The sequence below is a fragment of the Corvus hawaiiensis genome, chromosome 26 (genome assembly GCF_020740725.1).
Source record: "Corvus hawaiiensis isolate bCorHaw1 chromosome 26, bCorHaw1.pri.cur, whole genome shotgun sequence".
Classification (NCBI taxonomy): domain Eukaryota; kingdom Metazoa; phylum Chordata; class Aves; order Passeriformes; family Corvidae; genus Corvus; species Corvus hawaiiensis.
This window is the reverse complement of record NC_063238.1, coordinates 30878389-30903010: the sequence shown is the minus strand read 5'-3', so window position 1 is coordinate 30903010 and position 24622 is coordinate 30878389. Positions and strand designations below refer to the sequence as shown.

The following is a 24622-nucleotide window of genomic DNA, read 5'->3' as shown; positions in this document are numbered from 1 at the left end:
TATTGTAGTTATTCTTCTGACAATCAAAAGGATGTAAAGTTAATAAAAGCAGACAAGTCTAGAAATTGTCTCTGACCTCTGCATATCGCAATAGCATTTCTGCAGAAATCCTCCCCAGTCAGTCAGACAGTACTCTGAAGACAACCTTATAACAAGATAATATCCCTGAGGATCAGACTTAGACAGGAATGAAGAACAAACATATATTTTACATTCATATGCATAGCTCCTTATAGCAATATTTATAACTACAAGTAAATATTTTCTCTAAATTCATCTTCAATCTATCATATTTATGTTAAATTGCCTTACGTCTCTAGCTTTCGCTAAAGATATGTGGTTAAATTCTTTTTGCTTGAAATACATTTGCTGCTGCTAACAAACCCAGACTTCTCCTCTGCCTCCCTGATCCTGCCCTGACCTTTACTACTCACATACCTAGGTTACATTACTGTGGATGGAAGCTGCTGCCTCAACTCCTTCTTAAAACATTTTTACAACTTGCCCCTCTCTCCTTTTCATTGCCGATCATTATTTTGGATTAACTCCTTCTTTCCTCACATTTTTATATTTCACTGCTCCTCTTTTCAAATAATAATGACAACTAATGATAACTAGTTATCAAATAATGATAATTTCCAAACATAATGAAACACTTTCCCACTTTCAATTAATTTGCATGATAGCCTTAGCAGTCCTGGTACTGACTTCTGAATTTTTTTTTTTCCAGTCCCTCTTCTGCTGCTTCCATCCAGCTTTTTCACAGCTCTACTATTGAACATAACTTTCTTAGTAGACCATATCGCCTGTTTAAATTCTTTCCAAAATCTACTCTTGCTCTTAAAATTCTGGTCTTTTTCCCTACCTCAACCTTAATCTCAGAACTGAATTTGTGTCCTATATGGATGTTTCTGTCACCCATGCACTATCTTTTACATTGTCCTTGACCATAAAACTCTTCAGAATTCCCTATTATATTCAGGTCTGTGTCCTCATTTTGTTCCAAACACTTAGAAAGACATTTTCTTTCATATAATGGCCACACTATTAACTTGTCCTCTCTAAGTAATGAAAAGAATACTCAGGTTGCCTGACAAGCACAGCTGAGTTGCCTTTGGTAGGAGGCAACTAGGCTAAATTATACCAGCAGAGAAACTGGCTGAAATACAAGTTAACTTCTTCATTTAGAATTTCTTACTGTGCTTTGATTTATTTGTGTCTTATCTTCTGGAGTTTCAGCTGTGAAGGGCAAGAATTGTCTTTATTGCTGTACTGAATATCACTGCTATGGCCTCAGCTCTTTCAAGCTGGTAAGTAATGAGATACTCATGAAATTCCTAGCGGGTGTTTTGTTTTAATACCTCATCTGATTTCAGTGGGAGGTTTACCTGACTAAGATCTTCCACTAAGCAGAATAATTTCTTGTTTCCCCTACCAGGTAACAAATGCCAGCTTAATACATCAATCCATCATCACATAATTATGTATTATCTGTAGTCAAAAGCCCCAATAAAAAATTCTAATCTCCTTAGAATGATAAAGGAGAAAACTAATGTGAACCTATTGCTAATAAAACTGAATTCCCTAAAAAGCAAGGTCTATTTATACCTTAATAACACAATGGTCCTTCCATTACTGTTTCTGGAAACTCAGTACCACTTGGTATCATATAATTTATTTTGTTCTAACAAACTTGTTAGTAAAGTGAGCCCCAAAGCTGTTGGAGAGAGAATTGTGGAGTGGGAAAACATTACGCCTAGTTCTGCATGGTAAGCACTGTTACAGCCAGGGGCGGAATTGAAGTTCTTTGGAGCAATGGAGCATGCATTTTGAAGTGCAAGCCCTGCTTTTGCTAACAGGCGAGAGTTTAATTCAGTTGGTTGGACAAAAATAGAGGGATTGCAGCAAGACCTGACTCTTTGTTGTCAGTTCTGCTGTAAGCATTGCCAAGTTTGTAAAAGAGGAAGATTTAACACATTGTCCTAGTTCTGGCCAGGACAGAGTTAATTTTTTGCAGTAGCCAGGATGGGGCATGGCCAAGACCTGGAGGTTATTCTATACCACCTCCTCTCATTTCCCAGGGATGGGGAAAGGGTCCCTTTGGGGTCATGTAGTGTGGCAGCACAGTGGGGTACTGCCACAGGTGAGCACTCATGTGAATTGTTCATCTCTTGTACACTCTGTCATTGGTACTGCTGCTGCTCCTGTTCATTCTCTTATTTCATTGCTGTTTCCAGTAAATTGTTCTTATCCCAACCTATAATCTTTACCTTTTGTGCCGCTGCTTCTCCTCTCCAGGGGAAGCGGAGGGGGAATGTGGGAGTGAGCAAGCAGCATGTGGTTTGGAGTGGTTTTGTGGGAACACTCGGGGAAACCATGACTCAGATCTTGTTAGGAAACATGGGAATTAGTTACCTGAAGGAGAAGCATGTCACTTCCCTTTAAAGTGAATGGCTGTGTGATATGCCAAAGGCTTTTTCCAATTACCTGATATAACTTCAGGGAAGTAGTGTCACTAGGTAACATCCCACAGGCGTGAACTCTGAGCTATGACATCAGACAGGATGTTCACAATGGGTCTCAGTCTTTCCTTGCCCTGATTATTTTTTCATTTTCTAAGAGCACCTGGACTATTTTATTGCCATGACTCAGTGGTACCTTGTGATATGGACACACAGAAATCCACCTCAAATCTTCTCTTGTAACTTATCATGGTGCAGCACTATTCGAGTTATGGGTTGTCTTAATAGTACAGAATACTGCCCATGCCTGGCAAGAAAGAGTTTGCCTGAAGGCTGGCTGAAAAATAAATAGGGTTAGCTAAAACAAAGAGCTATTTGCCAAATATGAACGGAATGAATTCTCTTGTGATCCATGCAGAAGAATATGGTACATATCTGATACTTCCCTTAATAGGCAGGAAGAAGAGTGTCTGCCAAAAGGCAGGGAAAGCACATGCTACCATCACTTTCCTTCCCAGATTTCTTCAACTCTTTGGTAATTTAAATTTTCTCTTTCATCCTGAGTGTTGAGCTTTAATAACACCAAACTCACATTTCATTATACCTGTGATAATTTGTCTGTTGGTAATTTGAAGGTTGATTGGTTTTTGTTACCTGTAATTACAGACAGGCACTCTAAATGTTGCTTTACTGCCGATCTTCTGGTCTAGTCAAGAATAATTTAGATATTCCTCTTGTAATTGAAAGAAACTGCTGATGGACAGGCAATCTGGCTGATGGCTGGATCTACTACATGTTCTCTCATGGTAGATGATACCAACAAAGAAAGGCCCGTGCTCTGCCTGCAATGGCAGGGCTTGTTATTTCAGTTAATTACCATTTGTTGTTAATCAATTACATTCAACCAGCACATATAGTCTCCATTGACCTGTAAGAGGGGATAAATTTATTTGGCATAGCACACCGCTCCCTTTAATCCCTGGGCTCTTGGCAGAAGACACAGTCTGTTTTCTGATCCTGTCCTGATTCAATCTGAATGGTGATGGAGTGGAAGCTGTGGTGCTCAAACAAGACTTGGGTAATATCTCTCAAAATCTTCTGGCTGTCTGTTGTGTCTGCTACAGATAGTAAGCAGAAAATAATCAAAACACATACATTTTGACAATACTTTAAAGAAGTATTGTATACTTCTAATATAGACATTGATATCGAGTATAGATATTGTATACTTCTAGGATAGACAGAAACTTGGAACAGGAAGTTTGTTTGAAAAGTGTTTCTTGTCCTTTTTATCCTCCTTTCAGGAACCTCCATGTCAGCAAAATTTGTTCATTCAAATGTGGTTGGAATATGCAATTTTGGCAAGAGTTAAGTTAAAAGTAATCACCATAGAAATTCAGTTTGGCTGAAGACTGGAGGAAAGCAGAAATACTTAATAAAGATTAGTTCATCCAGTCAGGGAGTAGCAGCAGTGCCAAGTGATTTGGGTGGCTGATAGACCCTCTGTTTTTGGAAAGTGGGGACTCCATGGAGGACTTCACCTCTAGCCCTGTCCTTGGTCAAACACAGGTGGCTTTTTTTTTTTTCTTAATACATAAAAAGCAGACAGACAAGCAAGAAAATTGACCTGGGTAGTGGACAGTTTGTCAACTGGGATAAGAACAACAATTTAAAATAATATTTTAAAAGATGAACTGGAGCTACTTCTAAACTCCATCTATTTTAAAAGATTGTTTTACTGCGGGAGATACATCAGGAATGCAGATTTGCCCTGTAAGTTTTTCTTGTAGAGACCAACAGTTTTCAAGTTTGACAAAATTGTGAGAAAAATCCAGTTTGAGTCTAATTCTTTTAATTTATTAAAAATAGCTTGCCATTTATTTCCTTGCCCCACAGCCTCTGCAGCTTTCAAGTTTTGGGCTAAGGAGAGGTCCTTGTTGTTTAGTCAAGGTTTCTGGGAGGAGGATCTGAGAGCTTTATTTGTTATTATTGTTGGTTTTATTTTCCCAACAAAATGATGACAATTTTTTTGACAAGTAACAGATACATGGTCAGTTTAATCTGAATCAAGAAAGACTGACCTTTACTAGACAACAGCTGGATAGTTACTCCCTGCTTATAGAAATTTACTGACCTGTGGCAATGTGAGCAGAGAGAGCAGTTTGATTCATTGTCAGAGACCAAAGATGAAGGTTGTGAACGGACTCCACTTTTTCAACTGCTAAAATTCTTGCTTTTATGGCATCATAAGCAAATCCTTTTGATGTTCCTGAAAAGGAGAAATTGATGGGTGTCCTGGGTTGCAGGGTATTCCATTACCATCCTCATGAGCTGTTGAAATCAGGTGGGGCAGTGTTTCCTTGCCTCCTCCCCCCAGACTATCTTTCTGTTAATGGCCCATCAATGCCATGCCACATGACTCAGAGATAACTCCCTCCAAACCATCTTCTGTTAATGAGCCTAATCAAGGCTTGGCCTCATGACTCATTACACCATTGTGAGATGCTCCACCCAGAGGGAGGAACCAAGCATCCCATCCTGGATATAATCTGGGACTTTGAACACCAGAGATAATCCTTTCCACTGGATTTCCAGAGGACAGGAGCTACACAGCCACCACTGGACTTTCTGAGGAAGAGCAGACCCCTTTACTACAGGATCACTGCTTCAGAGGACTGCAGCCACCATTCTACCAGACTGCTACCACCACCCTGCCTAACAGGGACTCAGGTTGTATCTTGACTCCGTCAGTTTGAACCAGTGTTTTCTTTTACTTTTTTTCCTTTTCTTTAATTTCCATTAAATTGTTATTCTGACTTGGTGCCTCCCACTGGTTTGTTTTCAAACTAGTACAATGGGAAAACAATATTTTTAAGGGATAAGAATGATGATCCATAGAGGAAAATGAATCGTGAACCTTTATTCACTTAGATGTATCATTTTTATAAAAGTATTCGATGCTTTGGAAAGCCCATCTATTTCAGAGTTCACTGTGCTATTGAATCTTATCCCTTGTTTTAAACTTCTCCATGGAAGGTTGAGACTCAAGCATGTTTTAGGGAACAATCTGGGTGTCCAGTTTACATATGGTAGTGAGCTATTTAGCCAGATCATGTCCTGGCCTTGAACCAACATCTTTCATAAGTGCATCTCTATGCCTATGTGAACAGCTATACTCATCATAATCCACTTGGATCAGTAAACTGAAACAGCAGCTCCAGCTTCCAATCCCTTTTCAGAAAATTCTGGGCAGAATATGCTACTTAGGAGATAGGAAAATCCCCAGAGAGCTGCTCAGGAGGACAGTGGGCTTGTTGCAGAGGGGAACAGAGCACTGATGACTTTGGCATATCAGCACTGTTTACAGAAGCTGGGAGTTACTGCTTTGACAAAGAAACTCCTGAGTGTCAAGGGTTGCTCCCCCTTCCTGGTAGTTTGATTTTTTTTTTTTTTCCAGTAATCAAGAGATCTGATATTTTGGCAACCAAAATACAGTTAGTTGCCACACTCTTGTCTAGGTATACTTCTACATGGAAGTATCTCTATCTCACAATCACTGAAGGCAAAAAAACCCTAGAATGAGACTATTGTAACAATATTGGATATTTTATTTATTGAAACAGCAGTAGGTGCAAGTGAAAGACAGAAGTAGCCACTCAGGCAGTCACACTGAGTAGCCATTCAAAACCTGCACTGTTAGAGCTACTTTCCCCTTTAATCCTCATGTCTTCATAGCTGAGAAAGAGTTTGCATTATATTATTCAATGTGAGGAAGGCAAAAACATGCATCTGTGACTGTTCAAGTCATTTGGCCTTGCAAAACAAATATTCAGGCCCACATCTGACAGGACTAAATATTGCTAAGCCTGGCTCTTCTTGCTGCTGCTGTGCTGAGAATTCTCTATTCCCATGCACTTGAACACAACTGGAAAGCTCCAATAGCTTGTTTTTCTGGACTGGTGCAACTGAAAATCCTGTAAACTTCTGTTTCTTGCACTCAGCCTATTTCACAGACACAGTTCAAAGCACTTTTTCTTGGCAAAGACATGTATTTCACACGGGTAAAGGAACTACACAATGAACAATGTGAGTAGGCATCTCATATGCCAAAGGGGTGATAGAAAGAAATGCTACACATATGATAAACAAAAGAAACTCAGAGCTCATTAGCAAAACACTAGTACACTGATTTTTACAAAAACTGGCATATGTGTAAACCTAATGTAATGGTAGAAAACTGTTTTGATTAAAATTGAAAGTCGGTTTAAAGTACGATCAGAGTCGTGAGAATATCAGAAACTGATTCAGAAATGTGCTATTATACTTTTTTTTTAGCATATATAATCATTATGGAGAAAGAAACAGAAAAAAATCATAATGTAAGTGTATTGATTCTGGAATCAGGTCTTACCTTCCATTAAGACAGTCAAGATATCCCTTAAAATCGGGACGGTAGTTGCCAAAACAAAGATGGAAAACACAAATGTACAGATTGGGTCGGCTATTCTGTACTGTGGCTAGAAAAATATGAAAACACCACTTCGTTAATTTCATTATTTGTGGTTATTGTCATTTTTAATTAGTTAACATTAAAGAATAATATATCCCATTCAACTAGTACAGAATGAATGCTGGCCTCCTTTGCCAGTTAGAGAGCCTCAGTACAGGGAATGAAGGTGCTACAGATGAAGAAAGGGAGAGACACCAAAGCATCCAGTTGAAACACCAAGAAGCAAGGGTTACACTCTCAACAGTTATTTCAGTTCCCAAGAAAAAGAATAATTCTCTTTGACACAATTACAATGTGTATGATTAAGACAGAGGAAATATTTACATAGTACCTAGTGTCACAATGCTGTGAAAATAGCACTTATCCTTGATTGCAGGGAAGGCACATGAGCTAATAAAACCAACCTTAAAGAAGATTATAAGTGCACTAATTAACACACTAATACTCTGGAATAGATCTCCAATGGCGTGCACAAAGGCTGCCCGCAGGCTGGCATTGCTCAGAGCTGGCTTTTCCAGAGGCGCTGACACACATTCCCTGGCTTGTGCCCCATGGCTGTGCCTGTGGCCAGTCTGGTGCAGAATCAGACTTAGTCTGCAAGACAGGTAAAGTTGCAAATATCAGTGGATATATTGCATCCTTGAAAGCAGTGAGGTCATACACATCATCACCCCTCTCACTTCTGAATGCTGAACAGTAAAATCTGACACACTAGTAGAGATGCAGAGCGGCTGAGCAGATAATTCCTAGGTTTTCAGTGGTTTGCGTAATCAAGAAAGACTGTGAATGGGGTAATTAATGAGGCCACATTTTTTATAGAGTTCTTGAATATTCTGACATCTAATAAAAAGTGAGATGGAGAATAATCTTTTCCTGGGGTTTGTACATTCATAAATTGCCTTTCCAGGGTGGCAGCTAACAGAAAGGAGGAGAGCAGCTGCAACTTTCAATGAGAAGCAGGACCTCTCGTTTTGACCCTTTTCCATATCCTCATGGAACTTATAAACACTTAATATTTTTGAGGCCATTATCTCTTTGTAGTTTTTTTATTGAATTACAGCAGCAGGTTCAAGGCTCAAATGTCATGAGAGGAGAACAAAATAACTTACAGGATGTTGGCGAGCACGGCACAAGCAGAGGTAATGAGCATCACTGTAGCATCAATATCGTAATCCAGGTGTAGCAGCCTCATGCAAGCCAAATATATCAGCACACCCGTCACCATCCAAACAATTATCATAGACATCAAAGCTCCCAGAATTTCTAGGAATTAAAACAATCTGATTTTGAGTCAGAATAGGAATGCAAGAAATTTTAAGAGGTTGATGATAATGGTTCCAGGTTTGTGAGCTTTATAGAGAGGAGAGCTGCTTCTTGTATGCTGGCAGACTTGATGCTCACAAAGAATGGGTCAACCTCCTTTCTGATCATAGCAAATCCAGTGGCTATCCAGGGTAGCCTTATGCATGGGGTGGCCTAACCCTGTTCTACCTGCTCCTACTGTTGTGCCCTTTCCATTGCTGAGTTCATGCAACATTCTAAGAAACTGGAGAGACGTAAAAGATCATTTGGGGAGTTCTGGGAGGAGCAAAAGGAGTTTGCCTGGCCCTGACAGTGTGGTGTGAAACCCCCAAAGACCAGCCCTCCTCCCCCAACAAGGTTATCTTCATCACAGTGATGCCTTAGGTTTCAGGCATCAACAGGAGCAGAGGTCTGAAGGAAGGAGAAAGGCACAGCTCACCCAAACCCGTTGTCAGCCATAATCCCCCTCCATTAGCCTCCCCCGTTTCTGCACATCTCTCACCACCTCACACTTCAGAAAGACAGTAGCAGCCTCCAGCGAGGTCCTGTCAGCAAAACTTATCCTGGAACTCATCCTGCCACTGCCACAAAATCATTTTGCGCCACTAGCTGTGATGAGAACAAAAGAAGTTATTTTTTCCCTGGGGTAGCAAAATTTAATTTTGTCTCTATTGGCTTTGAGTTGGGCTCAAATAAATCCAGTCCCCAAGGCCACCTTTTATTGCACTGTTATAGGAGAGGTCCAGGGAAGTGCATATGAATGTGCAGCATGCTTTTAATAGGATGTGGGACTAGTAATTGCCATGTGACTTGAATGGGTAAATGAGCACAACCGAGACAATACCAAAGAAAATGCAAGCTCACAGCAAAGTGAAAGGCAGTAGACAACCAGAAAGCATTTGCACAGACCTCCACTGACAATCCATTAAAACAGCTTATGATTTTTAACATAATTTTATGAGGATCACCCCTTCTGCAGGCTGGAAATGCTTATCAAATAATTGTTTTGCCTAAAACTGGCAAGTAATAAATGAAAGTGCACCAACAGGGGAATCTAGTTTTGCTTAAAAGTAGATAGAAGTAAACATAAATAATACAATTTTTTTCTGCAAGTTATAGGCTGAACCTGCAAACTTGGCCCAGCTGAAGGTGTTGATGGCTGTGCTATCATTGACATGAAAGCAGCCAAGAGCTCTTGTGAACACAGGCATTCACCTGTGTGGATTTAGGTATATCTTCCACAACAGAACATTAGCAGTCATCTTTACATATTACTTTTCAATGGAGTATCTTAGCAGAAGTTTAGTTAAGCTTACAGACCAGTTCAGCAGCGCTAAATACTTCACTTGAGATGTTCTCAGTTACTTTTTTTCAGACCTACTAGCACTAACAGAGCACAGCAAACAATAGTGTAGGATTGTGTGGGAATCTCTGAGTCACAGCTGAGGGAAATTAAGGTGCAAGAGAGTTTTTGTACTTGGAAATAGTTTGGCTCACACTATCAGTCTTATTCAATATTGTGTTTCTGTGTTGCTGAAAGTAGCTGCACTGCTTTGGCATGGAGGGCAGGAGGCATTCAGATGGCTTCTGCTAAACCTCAGCACTGCCATACAGAGTCTTTTCGTGACAATATCTATCAGTCTGAGGGAAGCAGTGAAGAAACAGCTTCCAGTGACATGGAGGGCTGCACCTGCAAGACCTTGGTAGTCAGTGAATAGTGACTTTGCCACCTGACTGCCCTCGGCTACTCTATTAAGGTACACACCTGCATATTTAACTGAAAATATAGCCAGGAAACTAAGCAAGAAACAGGATACCAATCATGGAATGCAATTAAATAGCTTCTAACATTTGATGCAAGGCTCTCTTTGCTACCAGGATAAAAAGGCAATAAAGGATTGGTTTTGAAGTTCTGCATTGCAATGACAAAATAAAAATAATCTAGTTCCAACAGAGGATGAAGTTACATGAAGTGGCTGAACCTGCCTACATTAGCAAGAGAGGTGTCTCACTTTTTTCCCCCCAGGCTAAGAGGTCATAAACATAAAAAGTAATGGTGGCTCAACTGATGTTAAGTAGTAGTTTACTAAGTCTGCAAAATTCAGCTGTGTGTTGTCTACACAATGCCAGCCATGCTTGAGCCATACTGAACCTCCCACTCACCCAGCAGCCTGTTTCCAGCCGAGCTGGTAGATTACACTCAGGAAGCTACAGAAAGACAGGATGACTATGGCATATGTCTTCCCTGGTACTTTCTGCAGCTCCAACAAACCTTGGCCTACAGACATCTGAGTCAGAAGCTCTTTCTGGACCCTCCTACTGAACATCCTTGAAGCATTTATCTTCTGAGTCCTTGGTTCAGGTGCACAGGCGTCCAGAGTCATTTGAGATACACTAACACCTCCATGTATGGCTTGACACAAGGTGTATAATTGACTCATAGAGTTCCAGAGTGGCAACTGGATTTCAAACATCACAAATCATTTACATATAAGCGACAAAACTGAGCCCTGAGACATCCAGCATGAGATTCAGACAGAGACAACTAAATTATCTTCCTGGAGGCATTAGCTAAGTGTCTAAGCTTGCCCTGTGGACAATGGACATCAAATTAATAGTGATTGACACAGTTCCCTGTTCCATTGACTGACTGGGAAAAAATACTGGTTTCTTAACTGTGAGTGTCTGGTCACATATGACATGCCCTGGTCTTGTGCTTGGCACCCTGTGCAGTCTGCTATGGGTCTTGTGCAACAGCTGTCATTACCATGCATAAACCTCAAACATTCTAGAGATGTGACACTGGACTTCCATGTTTAGGAGGCTGAATGGAGTCAAGATTTCTGTTGAATGTATCAGAGACCTGGACCCCATGCTTAAAGGTGCTCATGTACATGGAGGCATTGATATTTACGTGTCTAAATCTTGAACAGACTCATACTCCCAGAAAATGATTCTCATGGTTAATATTTTGCTAGTGTCTTGTTTTTATAAAAACACTTGTGTTTGATTGTCAGGCTTTTGGTATTAGGTATCATCTGTAAAATCATCGTTTTAGGTTGAGGACAGAGTGCTTAAAAAACCTGCCTGTGTTTGCATCTGATAAAAACCAACAGTGATAAAGAGATATGAAAGAAGAGAATCTAGAAAAGGGTAAATGTTAAAGGATCTCACTTTTCTATGAATGTAACATTGCTGACTTTTTAAAATAATAATTTGCTTTAGAAATGGAGCAAACCCTCATTTTTATAGTTATTGTTGCTTTTATAGAAACTTGTGTTTCATAACAGATTGAGAGCTCAGTCCTCCACACATTCAAGTCACTGAAAGAAGTTACTGTTATTTCAACCAAAGTTAGCACCAGCCCAAAACTATGGTAAATAATGAACTGAAAGACATGCTTTTAACTAAGAGATGACTCTTCTTTGAAAATCACTGTCTTTCTTGGTTTTGTGTCTTGAGACCCGTGGGAACATTAGTGCACTGTCTCTCAATGCCTGCAGACCTATGTTGGACATCAGCATGTTCTCCAGCCCCTGGCTGTGATAACTTCTCTTTCCCATTCCACATATTCATACTGTGACGTGTTTCCTACCTGCTCGATGCCACCCAAAAGTTAACTGTTTGGTAGGAGGTTTGGAGGTGAGCCACAGCGAGAAGAGGCTGATCATGAAGCTTGTCAGGTCCACCAGGATGTGTGCCGCATCGGTGACCACCGCCAGGCTCCCGGCGATCTGCCCACCTGTGTGAAACACGCGTCCACATCATGGCTCTGGTCAGAAGGTTGAGCCAACCACATCAAACTCAAGACCTGTTTTGCTGAGAATCAAAGGGAGCACTCAATTTTCAGTCATCATACACAAGACCCAAACATCTTCAAAGATAATTTAATTTTGTACCTCATTCAAGCAATGAAAGGTATGAACTAATGGAAATACATAAGCCAGATTTCTTTGTTAGAGAGAGACCTAAGAACAATAAGAGTTGTGATACATTAGTTCTGTAGTTATATTACTATTGGACTGTTGACTATTTTAATATCTGATTTTTTGTGAAAAGCCATATTAGGAATCACATTTCCAGTATCCTCCCACTATCTTTTCACAGAACACTGATATTTTTATGTATGTACAGCAGTTCAGAGACCTAGCTTATGGGACTCATTTCCTATTTGTTATAGGAAAATATGAATGTTCTTCCTGCTGCCTGACTCTATTTGTCACAGGCAACACTAAAACAGGAATACATGGAAAGGTCCCCGTAGGAGAACTGTGATAAGCAATCAATCATTTTAGTGAGGGCATAGAGAAAAATGTTCTGTTCTCAGCACAAATCTACCATTTTGAATCTGTAATGCACAACTTAATTTTCCTGCCAGAGCTCAAAAAATGTGGCTGAATATAATTTTACTCTGTGGGGGTTTAGATTTATGTGGATTCTGAAGAAAAAACCCCACCAAATTCAAAACATTTTGGGTTATTTTAATTCTTTATTTCTTTTACTCAATAAGCTAAATATCATTATTTTGCCAAATTCTTCTAACCATGTCTCAGGGCTAAAGGCAAATCCAATAAACTAAAAGTTTGCTTTAAACTGCCCCAGCTGCTGGTGGCTGCAGGAGAAGACAAGGATCCCACTGTCCTTCCAACTCATTACAACAGGGGAGTCTTTTCATCAGAAATGTGAAATAATAGAGCCAAAACACCTAGTTTCTGCATTTGGCAATCATTTTCATTCTTCAGTCATTTAATTAATTTCAGCTCACTAATTTCTCCTGACCACAACCCATATGAGAATCAATGAAGCCTATAAAACATCATAAAATGTTACAGTGCAGATACTGCAACACGATGTATATTTGTTACAGTGCGGATACTGAAACAATAAAATGCCTCGTTCAAATCTTTGGCAACATACCACTGCCAAAAGGACATGTAGATATATCTCTTGTTTCCTTATAGTTGGAGCATTTTCGTGCCAGCAGGATGGACTGTCTATTTAATTTCCTCCTCTATGCATATTTTAGATTAGAATACCTAACAACCTAAGTTTTTTCAGCACAGAATTTTGCCCAAAGTTACTTCCCAAAAGAGAGAAAGCATGTCTGTGGAATTTGGGGGCATCTCATTCCTTACAGTAAAATGAAAAATTCATCAGAATAAGTATTCCCCAGCACATGCTCAAGTATAAATGCGCAGATACTTTTTGGTCATGGCACATCTCTTAGACTTTCACTGTTTGCAGAGTAGCTGTATCTCAAGAGGGAGGCAGTTGTGCATAGCAGGGGGAAGAAGGCTTGTCTGGCAGTGCCCAGATGTTAATAAGACAGGCATCGGGTATCTTTCAGCAAACAGATATGTTGATCACAAGCTGTGGGCAAAACCCTTTTATATACTCTATTGCCGTGTTCTGTGGGACAGCATCTCAAAAGTTTGCTTCTAGCCTGCTGTCTTTGAAAAATGTTTGCAAAATTTTATTTTATGTATTGATGGCATAACTAATGCCTCGGGTGAGTTTCAGAGATCTCAGTCTGCTTAACTTAGCAACTTGTCTCACTGATCAAGTTTTTACGTTCTGCTCTGACATGAGGCCACATGCAGGGTTTGTCTTTCTTTCTACTGCCCAAGTGGAAGTGAAGTACTTTGAAATCCACATTTGGTCCTTAACCACCAAAAACAATTGGAAAGCACTTTCATATCTGGGCTCCACACAGGATGGTATTGGTCTGACTGATATCTCCAAGTCTATGCAAATTGTGATGGATCTGCCTTAGAAGAACAGAAGATAATTGTCTTTCAAAGAGAGTTGGTGGTGTATCAGGCTCAACCAGCAGTGCCCTGTTTGAGAAACCAGTAATGGCCAGCACAGACGGTTTGTGAAAAAGTATCAGGAAAGATCTAGGTATTCAAAGAAGCACAACTTCTCAGCCTCCCTGAGAGTGATGCAGCTTTGTTTCTTCTGTTTAGCATAATAATGCCCACGGAAGCTGTTTGCCCTTAGAGGGCAAGGAGGGGATGGGAAGACATTCTTTATCTTCAGGAGCAAAACGTGTGTAATAGTTACAGGCTTTTACAGCTTTTTATCAATACTCCCAACAAGTGGCCTTTAAGACTTACCGTTCCCTACAATGGATGCTTATAGCTTTATAGACCACAAGCAGTAGAAATTGTCAGTCACTCAGTGGTCAATCATCAGGCACAGCAGTCTTGCCTAATGATTAAAAAAATTAAATGTATGGTTCATAATTACAAAAATCTCCACAGAGAGCTGTCTGTAACTGCAGTTAATAACTGGTTTGTCAAAGTTTAATGGTGTGAAGCAAAACGATCTTCAAGCCTGTTACTTAAGCTGTCACTGCAAAAAAGCTGCATGATTCATTAAGCAAAACGAAACATTTAGTTAACATATCATCTGTCCTTCCAATTATCCTCCAGCATAGCTGCATTCACCAAACTTAAGCCTACAGATTATATGGTTTTGTTAATAATGCATTACTTCTGGCACGGGAAATTGCTGCATGGGGATTAGCAGCATGCACCGGTTTTCATGGGGGAAATGCACGTCACCTACAAACAATGGGGCTTCGTGCAGAGGGAGTACGTGGGAGGGAAGAGTTGGAGAAGTCCCTGCTGGGTTTGGCAGCCAGGGGAGAATGCAGAAATGTAGCAACTCTGTCAGTGCCTCCACTTCTCACCTGTGGGGAAGACAAAGCCTTTCTGTTTCGTTTTCATGGGGCTCCAGAGATGTCTGAGCTGGGAAAATATGGGTTTCAGAGGCCTTCCTGGCTGATTTTTGTTACATCGACTGGAACACATATGGCAAAAGACTGTGGGATTCCTCATGCCTTCCCTTACCTCAGCTCACTGCAGAGAAGGGCAAATTAAAGAGCCAGGAACTATCAGGTGGATATAAATATCACAGAATCCATGGAGAGAGCCTATCAGTGAGACAAAATGAAAGCTGATGCTCTATGAGCAAGCCAAATACCTATACTGGATATTGTAGGGTGGGTTCAGAAGTGAAAGCTAATTAGGTAGGGGAATAATCTTCCATTGATCCAGAGACACACCAGCAGGCCAATTTAAAAGATAAACGTGCCCTGATATAAATACACTGACTTAACTGTAGAAAAACAGATGGCTAATCTGGCCCTGGATTTCCCTGGATTTTGTAAAGACTCTTGCATTTATTTTCAGATCCTGCTGCTAGCAGCCTCCATCAGTGCTGAGGTCTCATTCACCTGGATAAATATGTAAAATCTTTTAATCTTTTAAAAAGAATGTAACCCAATTTATTAGAAACCTTTTGTGACATGATGCTAAGACATGCTAGTCACTTCTAGTCAAGCTTAAGACCTGGAAGAACGGTTCAGACCATTTCAGATCTTTGTATTCCTACCCAGATGCAATCCTTGAATGAATATATGAAAATATTTTGATAATTTCACTTAAACCCTTTCCTCCTCCCAATTCTTTTAAAGGACAAAGGAGAGTTATTTAATGCCAGATGGGTTCACTCCTGTCACCATGGTCCCTGTAGTCTGAGTGAAGGGAAGAATGTGGCTGTGCTGGGCACCTGACTGGACTCTTTTTGAACACACATACTCCCCTGTTATCTCAGCAATCATGAAGAAGGTGCAAATTACTGATGCTACACAGAGCTTCCTCCTGGCTTGATGCTGCTCCCTCTTTCTGTTCTTATAGGCCTGTGAGTAGCTGTGACAGTGATACGCTGGATTAGCTACTGCTTCCTGCTGCTGCCTCTCTTCATTTGAATTCTTCTGAAGCCAGCTCATCCTTTGGGATAGAAAGAAACAGAAGGTTAGAAAAGAAAAACCATGGTTATTCAGGCGTCTAGTCCTACAGCACCAGAAACTATGTAATTAATGCTTTCAAAGGATAAAAGCAGCATTGGGAACAGCAGAGCAGGTCATAGAAGAGGCTTGTTCGCACAAGCAAGGCGCTGGGACGGAGCTGCACATGAAATGAGTGCTCTGGCCGTGTTTCCCAGCTCTTTGGGCGCTCCTACATCATTTAGCAGTTTATGAAGCGCAGGGTCGCTTTCTTAACCTGTGTGTCTCATGCACACCACATGACTTTGAAAAAGTTGTACCTCATGCAAATAGCTACCAAATTCAGCATAACATGGAGAAAATTCTACTAAAAAAGTCAGGATTTTATTCCAAACAGCTTTGTCAGGAAGACTAGTCAAAAAACCACCCCAAACTTCTTTTTCTTAAATAAAATCAGATAAAGATATTTCTCTCATCTCTTTGCACACAGAACTATTTTATCTCAAATTTCCACATATGTACAAAATCTACCAATATTCCAGCAGAGCCTGAGCATAGAAAATATTAGCCAAAAAATCTCAAAGGTATTTAAAAAATCAAAGAAATCAATTCTCCATAGTATGTTGAATCCTTTGCACCACTGATTTTGTGGAACGGTGAGAAGTCCAGCAGAAGTGGCTCTTTGAGCATTGCTCCATCACAAGGGGATTTCTCAGCCAAGTCTGCTCTGCCACAAAACCTCAGTGTTGTCCCTCTCAGGATTCCTGCACAGGAAATACAGGGTGGGGGTAGAGAGCTCCTGGGCCAAGCACATTGCACTGCAACTGTGGAAGCTCCTGGATGACCACAACATCTGGTGCTCTCAGTAGAGCAACTCAGAGAATCTCCCAAGGTGTTTTGGTGAGCAAGGATGTTCCCTTCTCATTATCTCTCAATAGAAAAGGAGCCCAAATGGCAAAAAGCCCCCTCTAAAGCTTGTCCCAGGAGGCTCGACTTAAAACCATTCTGTGTCTCCCAATACAACCCTTGTTGCCAGAGCTACTCCTGATGTGATCACAGTGTACTGAGACTGTGGCACCAGAAGATGAATTCTGCCAAGATGCACATACACAACGTCCATATAACCACATGTTGCAGCTATTTGAGGTCTGTGTGTGCAGGGGCTACCCAGAAACACAGCAAACTCCACCGCTTTTTTTTCCAAGTCTGAAATCAGCCTGGGTGGGGCTGAGCTTAGCTGCCCCAGTGGCTTTTCCCCCTTTTGACTTCAGACTTTTCTCTGGGACCAGGAAGAATTGTTTCTTCAGCTGAGTGAAGGAAACCTGGGCTCCAGGAAGTAACAAGAGTCCTGGTGACTTTCTGTAGTGTTTCTGCACTGTTTATAGAAGTGTCAAGATGCCTAAAATCTCACTGGAAAGAAATCAGCTGGTGGCTGCCAACCTGCAGTAGTCAATGTCAAGAAAAAAACTGTACTGAAATCACAAGCTTTTTCCAGCTGCTTTTTTTGGGCAGCCTGAGGGGGCTGCAGCTGCTCAGCATGTCTGAAGTCCTGCCAGATGCCCCACACTGATGGGCAAGAGGCAAAGGCACCTGCAGAGCTGTGAATGCCTTGGCCTTTTATGTTCATCAACACCACAGAGGTATTGGAGAAAGAAGACACACCTAGGCAGCCAAGCCCTGCAACTGTAGATAATCAATGTGGATTTGGTTCTGTAAATATTATTGAGATGTTCCAAGGGTGCGGTGTTCCCCTGAGTCAGCCTCTTTCCCAGCCAGGTTAGCATGTGGTCTCTGTTTGCTCAGCAGAGATGACTGATTCCCCTTGTACATATGTGTGAAAGAGCAACTGGTCAGATTTAATGCATGATGTTTGGAGACAGTGAGTCTTCTTAGTCATTTTGTCAGCATTTTCCTTTATTTTCCCCACAACAACAAATAAATGGGAGCTGGACTGTCTGGGCTGCCCATACTGATGGGCTGCCCATCTGGCAGCTGGGGTCCCCACCAGCCAGTCCTTCTCCAGTCCTTTAGTTTTACATTTATCAGGTTCTTAATGTGCACTGTGTCATTTTTGTACAATATTTTCCTGATGAATTAGACACAGAAGGTACCACAAATTAATTCCTTCCAGATGGCTGAATAAAATGCTGTAGTTCTCTCACTCTCCCCTGGAGATCCAGGCAGGCAAGATTTTCTTTCTCATGATCTCTCTCTGGAGTTAACTTCCAATGCTTTTATATGGTTTGCATGTAAAATTAATTTCCCCTTACCTCAATTTTCATCAGCTGGCATTGAACATTAAAATCATCTTAATGACATGAGTCATGATCAGCTCACCAGCCTCTCAGGCAGGAGTGCCAAAATTACTGCTGCAGATTCTGAGCCTCCAAGTCCTTTCCTTGCTGTTAGCAAAATAGGTCACTCTGTGATCTCACTCTCTTTTGTTTTTTGTCTTCCAGTCTCTCTGTCAACTAACAAAGCCTCGGGGCATCACTGAGGGGCAGGAAAGCACTGCCCCTCAGATCTTGCTGGACAGATGCAAAAGCAAACAGAGACAGCATAAACCCACAAATGTCACATTTTTCTGTCTAAAGGGTACCTAAATAAAAGTGCCCCAGTTGCCAGAGGTGGGAAGCATTCACTGCTCCCTTTGAACTTGCAGAACAGCATCTGGCCTGATGAGTTGGGAAAACTCCTGCCAGCTCCTGTATGTAACCATTATTTTTCTCTTTCAAAAGCTGCCTGCCACTAATTAAAAGAATCTAAGAATCTAAGAGGCAGTTTTATAAAAGTGTGAATCAAAAGCTTAAAGTGCAAAGATCAGCTGTGTTAGACCAGAAACCCCTTCATAGTGTTTTAGAGCAAGATACAGCCTTTGAGCATCAGATCTCTGTGCAAAGTCACAGATTAAAACATAATCTTTTCTCCAGTTTGGATTCTCTTTCCTTTGTAAAAAAGATAGTCAGGGGAATGTCACTGAAGGGCTCCAACTGAGTCATGCCCGGAAGGGGGAAGCAGAAAATATTAATACATATTGCAGATTCCACACAAATCATTAGCAATAGCTTTTTATTACAACTTCCTTTCTGTTTATTTTCACTTGATCTGCTGGGTGCCTTGATCTGCAGGCTTATGGGAATAATTGCTATCCTCCTAGACCATTATGAGTTCCCCAGTCAAAAGAGGAAAATGTGGAATCACTGCACTTTCCACAGGAGATCATCTTCTTCATGAGGGAAAACAGTAATTTTCTGGTGCCTGAAAGGATAATGAAACTGCCTTCAGAGAAAAATTCATCAAAGCCATAGTCACATCCCTTATGCTGGCACCATTCCGATTTCAATTGATGTACCAATCTTGAATATTTCCAAGGTATTTAAGACCCTGTTAATAGCCTGTCTGTCCAGTTTCTCATTTTCCTTACTGAGGGCACAAAATAAAGGCAAATATTTATATATTTGCATACATTTAGTTTTCCATTAGATAGGAATTCATGCCTTAGTTATTTTATTTGGCCTCATTTTGAGGGCCTGGCCCTATATGGGTAAAAGCATTGTCAATAATTTTCCTTCTCCATAACACTATAACAATAGCTGCCTGGAGACAGACCAGAGGTGCATGGAGCCAAGTATCCAAATTCTGTCATAAGCATGAAGGAATACATAATGTCAAAGTACTAAAGAGGAACATTCCCAGAGAGTTACTGCTCCCCAGTTCTGAACCAGAGCTCCTGTCCAACCCCTTTTTACACATCTTTATTCCACAAAACCAGCTGACTTGAAAGTATTGAGTTCCACAATTTAATTATGATGTGTGTAAAAACAATGTGTCTTTTGTCACTCTGAAGATGTCTGCCTGCTATTTTAATTAGTTCTTATACTGTTAGAAATAATAAATGACTATTCCCTGTTTACCTGCCTCACATCATTCATGATTTTGTGTATCATTGTTATACCTCTGAACCATCAATTTTCTGAGCTGATGCCCTAGTTATTTAATTTCTACTTCATATCAGTTACTACCTTGGTTCTAATTTTCTTTCTCAGAGAAAGTGGCCAAAGCTGAAGTGGGAGTACTGGAGACGGCATATGGCCAGTACTGGGCAGACACAGTCCTTTCTGCAGGGTCCTTATGTCCCCTGCAGGAGGGCAAAGGCGATGGGATTGGGTTTGCCGAGTCTGCTAAAGTACTGTGTGCTACTAGGACCAGCTGGCAAGCCAGTACAAAGGAGACATAACCACAGGGCCCTCAGCTAAAACAGTCCAGAAATCACAAGAAACACCTATAACCCTCCTGAGCATTGATTCTGTAAAGGATAAGGAGTGGTGGAAAGCCTTTATTTGATGATGAGTCTTTGATCTCATAAGAGTTTTCATATTGCCTGCAGGAAGGGAGAAAAAGAAAATATTCCTTATGTTCTTGCTATAGAAAATCACTCTTCACCTGAAGAAATAATCTCCCAGGTTCACTTCAAGCTTTTTACCTGCTGGTATGAGCCTGGCACACAGGAACCAATTATGAGTCTAAGGCCTATACATAGGAATATCTACAGGTCATGTTAATGCCCTCTGTTAAAAACTTTTGCATGAAGACAAACCCCAACATTTCCACATGACTTTCCTGCTTTCAGCATTGCCCACCGCTGGGTTTTTCCCCTACTTTGTCTCTTGTCTCAGAGACAAAATAGAATATAAATGATTAATCATTAGAAGAACTTAATTCTCTCTTAATACCACCACTGACTATGAAAAGACCAAACAAAACTACCTCAGACACCTAGTTTAGATCTAATTTAAAGATAGATGGTATATGACTTACAGACAACACTTTTGCATGAAGCAGGAGGATCTGAGTGCTCAGCTTCAGACCCTGCAGCCATAATGGTTCATAACCTTCCTCAAGTCTGGTGGGAAGTCGTGTCCTGTCCTGAGACCCATCCTGTGTAATGCCTTCCTCTGGAGGGGGAGGTGCAGTGCACCCTGATTACATTGGCAGATGATGCCAACCTTGGAGGGGCAGCTGATGGATTGAAGGGCAAGGCTGCCATAAGGAGTCTGGAGGAAGAGCTCAACAGGAGCCATCTGTAATTTCACAAGAACAAATGTAAAGTCCTGCACCTGGGACAGACAGATTTGTGAGACCACATCTACAACAGATAAGCCTATTACTACTCTTAGCTTAGTACACCTGTAGCTGTGCAGGCAGCTGCTCTGTGACCCCAGGACCAGAAGGCTGCATCCCCTGATGGGCTGGCTGTGGCTCACGGGCTGGCACCCTGTGTCACCGGGCTGGCACCCCAAGCTGCTGGGTGCAACAGGGAGCAGGGCAAGGGCTTCCCCTGTGCTACCAGCTCTTTCCAACAGGAGGGAGACTCTGGCTCTCAGCCCCCATTTTTGGTTATTTCTGGAATAGAGTAATTAGATTGTGCAGTTAATCAAATTTCATCTGGCAGAAAAAGCAAAATGGAGATGCAGCACAAAAGTCACATGGCTAGACGACAAGTTGTCTTCATTTTGGAGAGCTGTGTTGCCACCTCCATCACTCAGCCACCTCGGGACCACCACTGCAGAGCCCTCCATCTCAGGGGCTATTGCATGTAGCTGCAGCATCAGCCCAACAATCACAATTGCTTCAGCAATTCACCTCAACTAATTTCAATCCTAAATTAAGAAATAATTATTAGAAAAAATTTGACTCCTTCAGAACATGAGTCAGCTCTCAGATGGGAGGATCAACTGCCAGGGATACTTGCCCCTGGTGTGCATTTTACCTCTCATCTTACCAGGGATATTCCCCATTACTGGTGATCCAGGGAAAAAATTGCTTCCTCACAAGGCAGCCTAACAACTGTCCCTGTCTCAGGGGACCATATAATGGGTTTGCCCTGAGCTGTCCTTTGTGTCCAGAGGTTGCAAGGGGCCAAAGGACCTCAAGTACTGAAGCTGTGCCCACAAAACTGCAAACTTTCAAAAAGCACTGAGTGTCTTCAAAAACTAAAATGAACTGCAGAATCATACGGGATCTTTCTGAAATATAAATATTACCACAGAAGTCATTTTGGACAGTGCCATCTATATTTATGGAGCCATGTAATAATACTTAAATAATAACCCAGATGTTCAATTGACTAAAATACGATGGCACTGACCCCAGTATAAGAACATGAAGAGACAGAGACAGATTTCTATTTGAACTGACAGTGTTTACACCAAGTTTCTGTCCCACATGTTTTAAGAGAGCCAAGCAATAAATAACCTGAAAACCAATGAGATAATGGAAATGTCAAGAGGTGCTAAGCTGTAACTGAGCAGCTATTTTCTTTTAAAAATACTTGCTAGTCTGAGTCAAGACGAAGAATGAAAATAAGTTAAACTGCAAAACTATTTCATGATAGACATTTATAGTCATTTTTTAACCCAATCTACAGTATATCATATGTTTTCAGAGGATCTTTCCCCACTCTAGCAAGCTTTTACTCACAGGACCTCTGGCACACAAGAGGTACATTAACTCTAAGCCCAATAGATTATCCACAAGAATATAGCATCATCTTTCTTTCAAACCAAGTGGATAATTTAGACATTCAAGCATGAAGGAGCCTTGAGTCAAACATGGTGTCAATCGCACAATTATAATTCAGCCTAAAATTGCAGCATAATCGATGAGGTTTTGCATCCTACAATAAATCTACTAAGCTTATAAAATACATAGCAGGAGACACTTGCTTCAACAGTAGATTGGTTCAATCCATCACAGACACAGACACATCAGACTGCTGTCTAGTAAAGGTTTCAAATATCTAATAAGAAAGTTTGGGAAGGAAAAAAATGAACAAAACATTTTGAAAGTAGTAAAATGTATGCATGGTGATACTCTTCAGACTTCAATACCTGCAGCTGGTTGGCAGATCGGTGATCTCATATTGCTCTGATGCAGAAATGGCAGTGAAGGAAACAAAGAGTTGTGTTACCTGTCTAAGGCCAAGGAGTACTTCTTGGTGTCCCTCTCGCTCACAAGACAAGCTCTTTCAAGACTCTTTTTAGCAGCCATGAGGAAAGTCGATGGGGTTTTGCTTGTTTTTTCCCTTTAAACTCTCTTTTCTCTGTCTGAAGCGATATGGGCAGAAATGTCCTCTTGATTTATATAGAAGTCTCTACCAAATATTTTTAAATTAAAATGTTTTAATAATCTTCCCAATAAACCTGAGACAAACTGTGAGAGAAAGCTGCTTTCCTAGTGCCAGTGGCATCACTCCATGCCAACCAGTAACTCCCTGAGCGTGTCAGATTGGAGGTTTCGGGCCTCCCTCCCTGTTTTTCTTTTTTTCCCACCCATGTTTGGTGCTGAATCTGCTCTTTGGTCACGCGGGGAGTGCGTGCTGTCCCAGTCACGGGCCCAGGGTCCAGCACAGGAGAGCACACACCGATGTGCACAAAGGAGCTCGAGTGAATGCACTGAAAAAGAGAAGGAGGGTGATTAAAACAGGCTGATTTGCCTGGAAACAGTCAGCCCCCTGTTTGCCTTTCTGCTTGCTTGGATTGGGAGTAAAGTCAACCTCCCTCACTCCAGCTTTGCACAATCCTTTTAATCTAAGCAATCACTCTAAGTAACGACTGATTTCTACCCCTGGCATGTTCTATCCTAATGGTTCGAAACAGAAGAGGCTGCTTATTATTGCCATTTGCAGCACAGGTTATTGAAATCTTCATTTCAGCAGGAAGGACTGCAGGTTGTTATTTCTGCTTTATTCAGATTGTTAGTTCTATTGACAGCTGCGGGCCCTGGAGGGGAGGAGAAGTCCTCCAGCCTCACTCCTCTCACAGCCTGACCTCAGACATTTGCTTCAGCACTAATGGGAAGCATTGCACCAGTGCTGTCTGTTTTACCATATTATTGGCAGAAGTAAACTGTGATTGAGAACCCTACCTGTGCACTGCTTTCATGGGACAGATTAGAACAAGGCAGTGAGCAAATGTTGTGGGCCGGTCTTAGTTCTCCAGTCTTTTTTACCATGGGTGCTCTAATATGAATACGATGAAATGGGATCACCCCTTCCTTCCCTCAGCTCACAGAACACATACTCTGAAATTCATGGGGAAAGGTAGCACATTTGTACATATAAATGCAAATAATTGAGCTTATGCCATCAGAGATCCACATGTTGCCTCCCACATGTCAGCTGTGCAAACATTTCTATGGAACCTGTGAGCCAAGGAGCTGACTGTGTCTCAGGCACTTTTCTGAACAGCCACAGCAGAAATGCATGTTTTTTCTCAGATGTGCTGTCACCTTTGCCTCTCTAATGCCCTTTTCTTGAGAGCCTTTTCCCAGGTTCTTATAGCCACCTATACACCCTTATTAGGTGGAAGCAATCAACTTTATGACTCATTCCAGGAGCTTCCTGTCTTCTTCTGAACTATAAAAGGTTGCTCTTTAATGTTTTTTAAAGTTGATGCCACTTACTGGACCTGACAATGTGGTTGTCTGGCAAGGCTGGTTTGCGAATAGACTCAGGTCCAAGGATGCATAGTATGGACCCAGGGCATTTGCAGCAAT

At 41.3% G+C, this 24622-nt stretch overlaps 1 protein-coding gene across 1 annotated transcript; it reads right to left on the bottom strand.

The window, feature by feature from the left end:
* Positions 1-3434: 3434 nt before the first annotated feature.
* Positions 3435-23116, bottom strand: SLC30A8 (solute carrier family 30 member 8). The gene is made up of 8 exons (XM_048286929.1): positions 23037-23116; positions 15871-16070; positions 11870-12016; positions 8082-8235; positions 7377-7566; positions 6874-6979; positions 4597-4731; positions 3435-3580 (listed from the first exon to the last, which is right to left on the bottom strand). Exons 1-8 carry the CDS (start codon positions 23114-23116, stop codon positions 3435-3437), a joined length of 1158 nt encoding a protein of 385 aa, XP_048142886.1.
* Positions 23117-24622: the final 1506 nt, after the last annotated feature.

Bases quoted from the DNA above. Each gene is read 5' to 3' on its own strand.
- SLC30A8 (XM_048286929.1), bottom strand. From the start codon at position 23,116: ATGGCTGCTAAAAAGAGTCTTGAAAGAGCTTGTCTTGTGAGCGAGAGG. The intron at 16,071-23,036 runs GTAACACAACTC...TCTATCCCAAAG, and splicing joins TACTCCTTGGCCTTAGACAG to GATGAGCTGGCTTCAGAAGA. The intron at 12,017-15,870 runs GTTCAAAAAGAG...TGTTTCACACAG, and splicing joins GATAACAGGGGAGTATGTGT to GTGGGCAGATCGCCGGGAGC.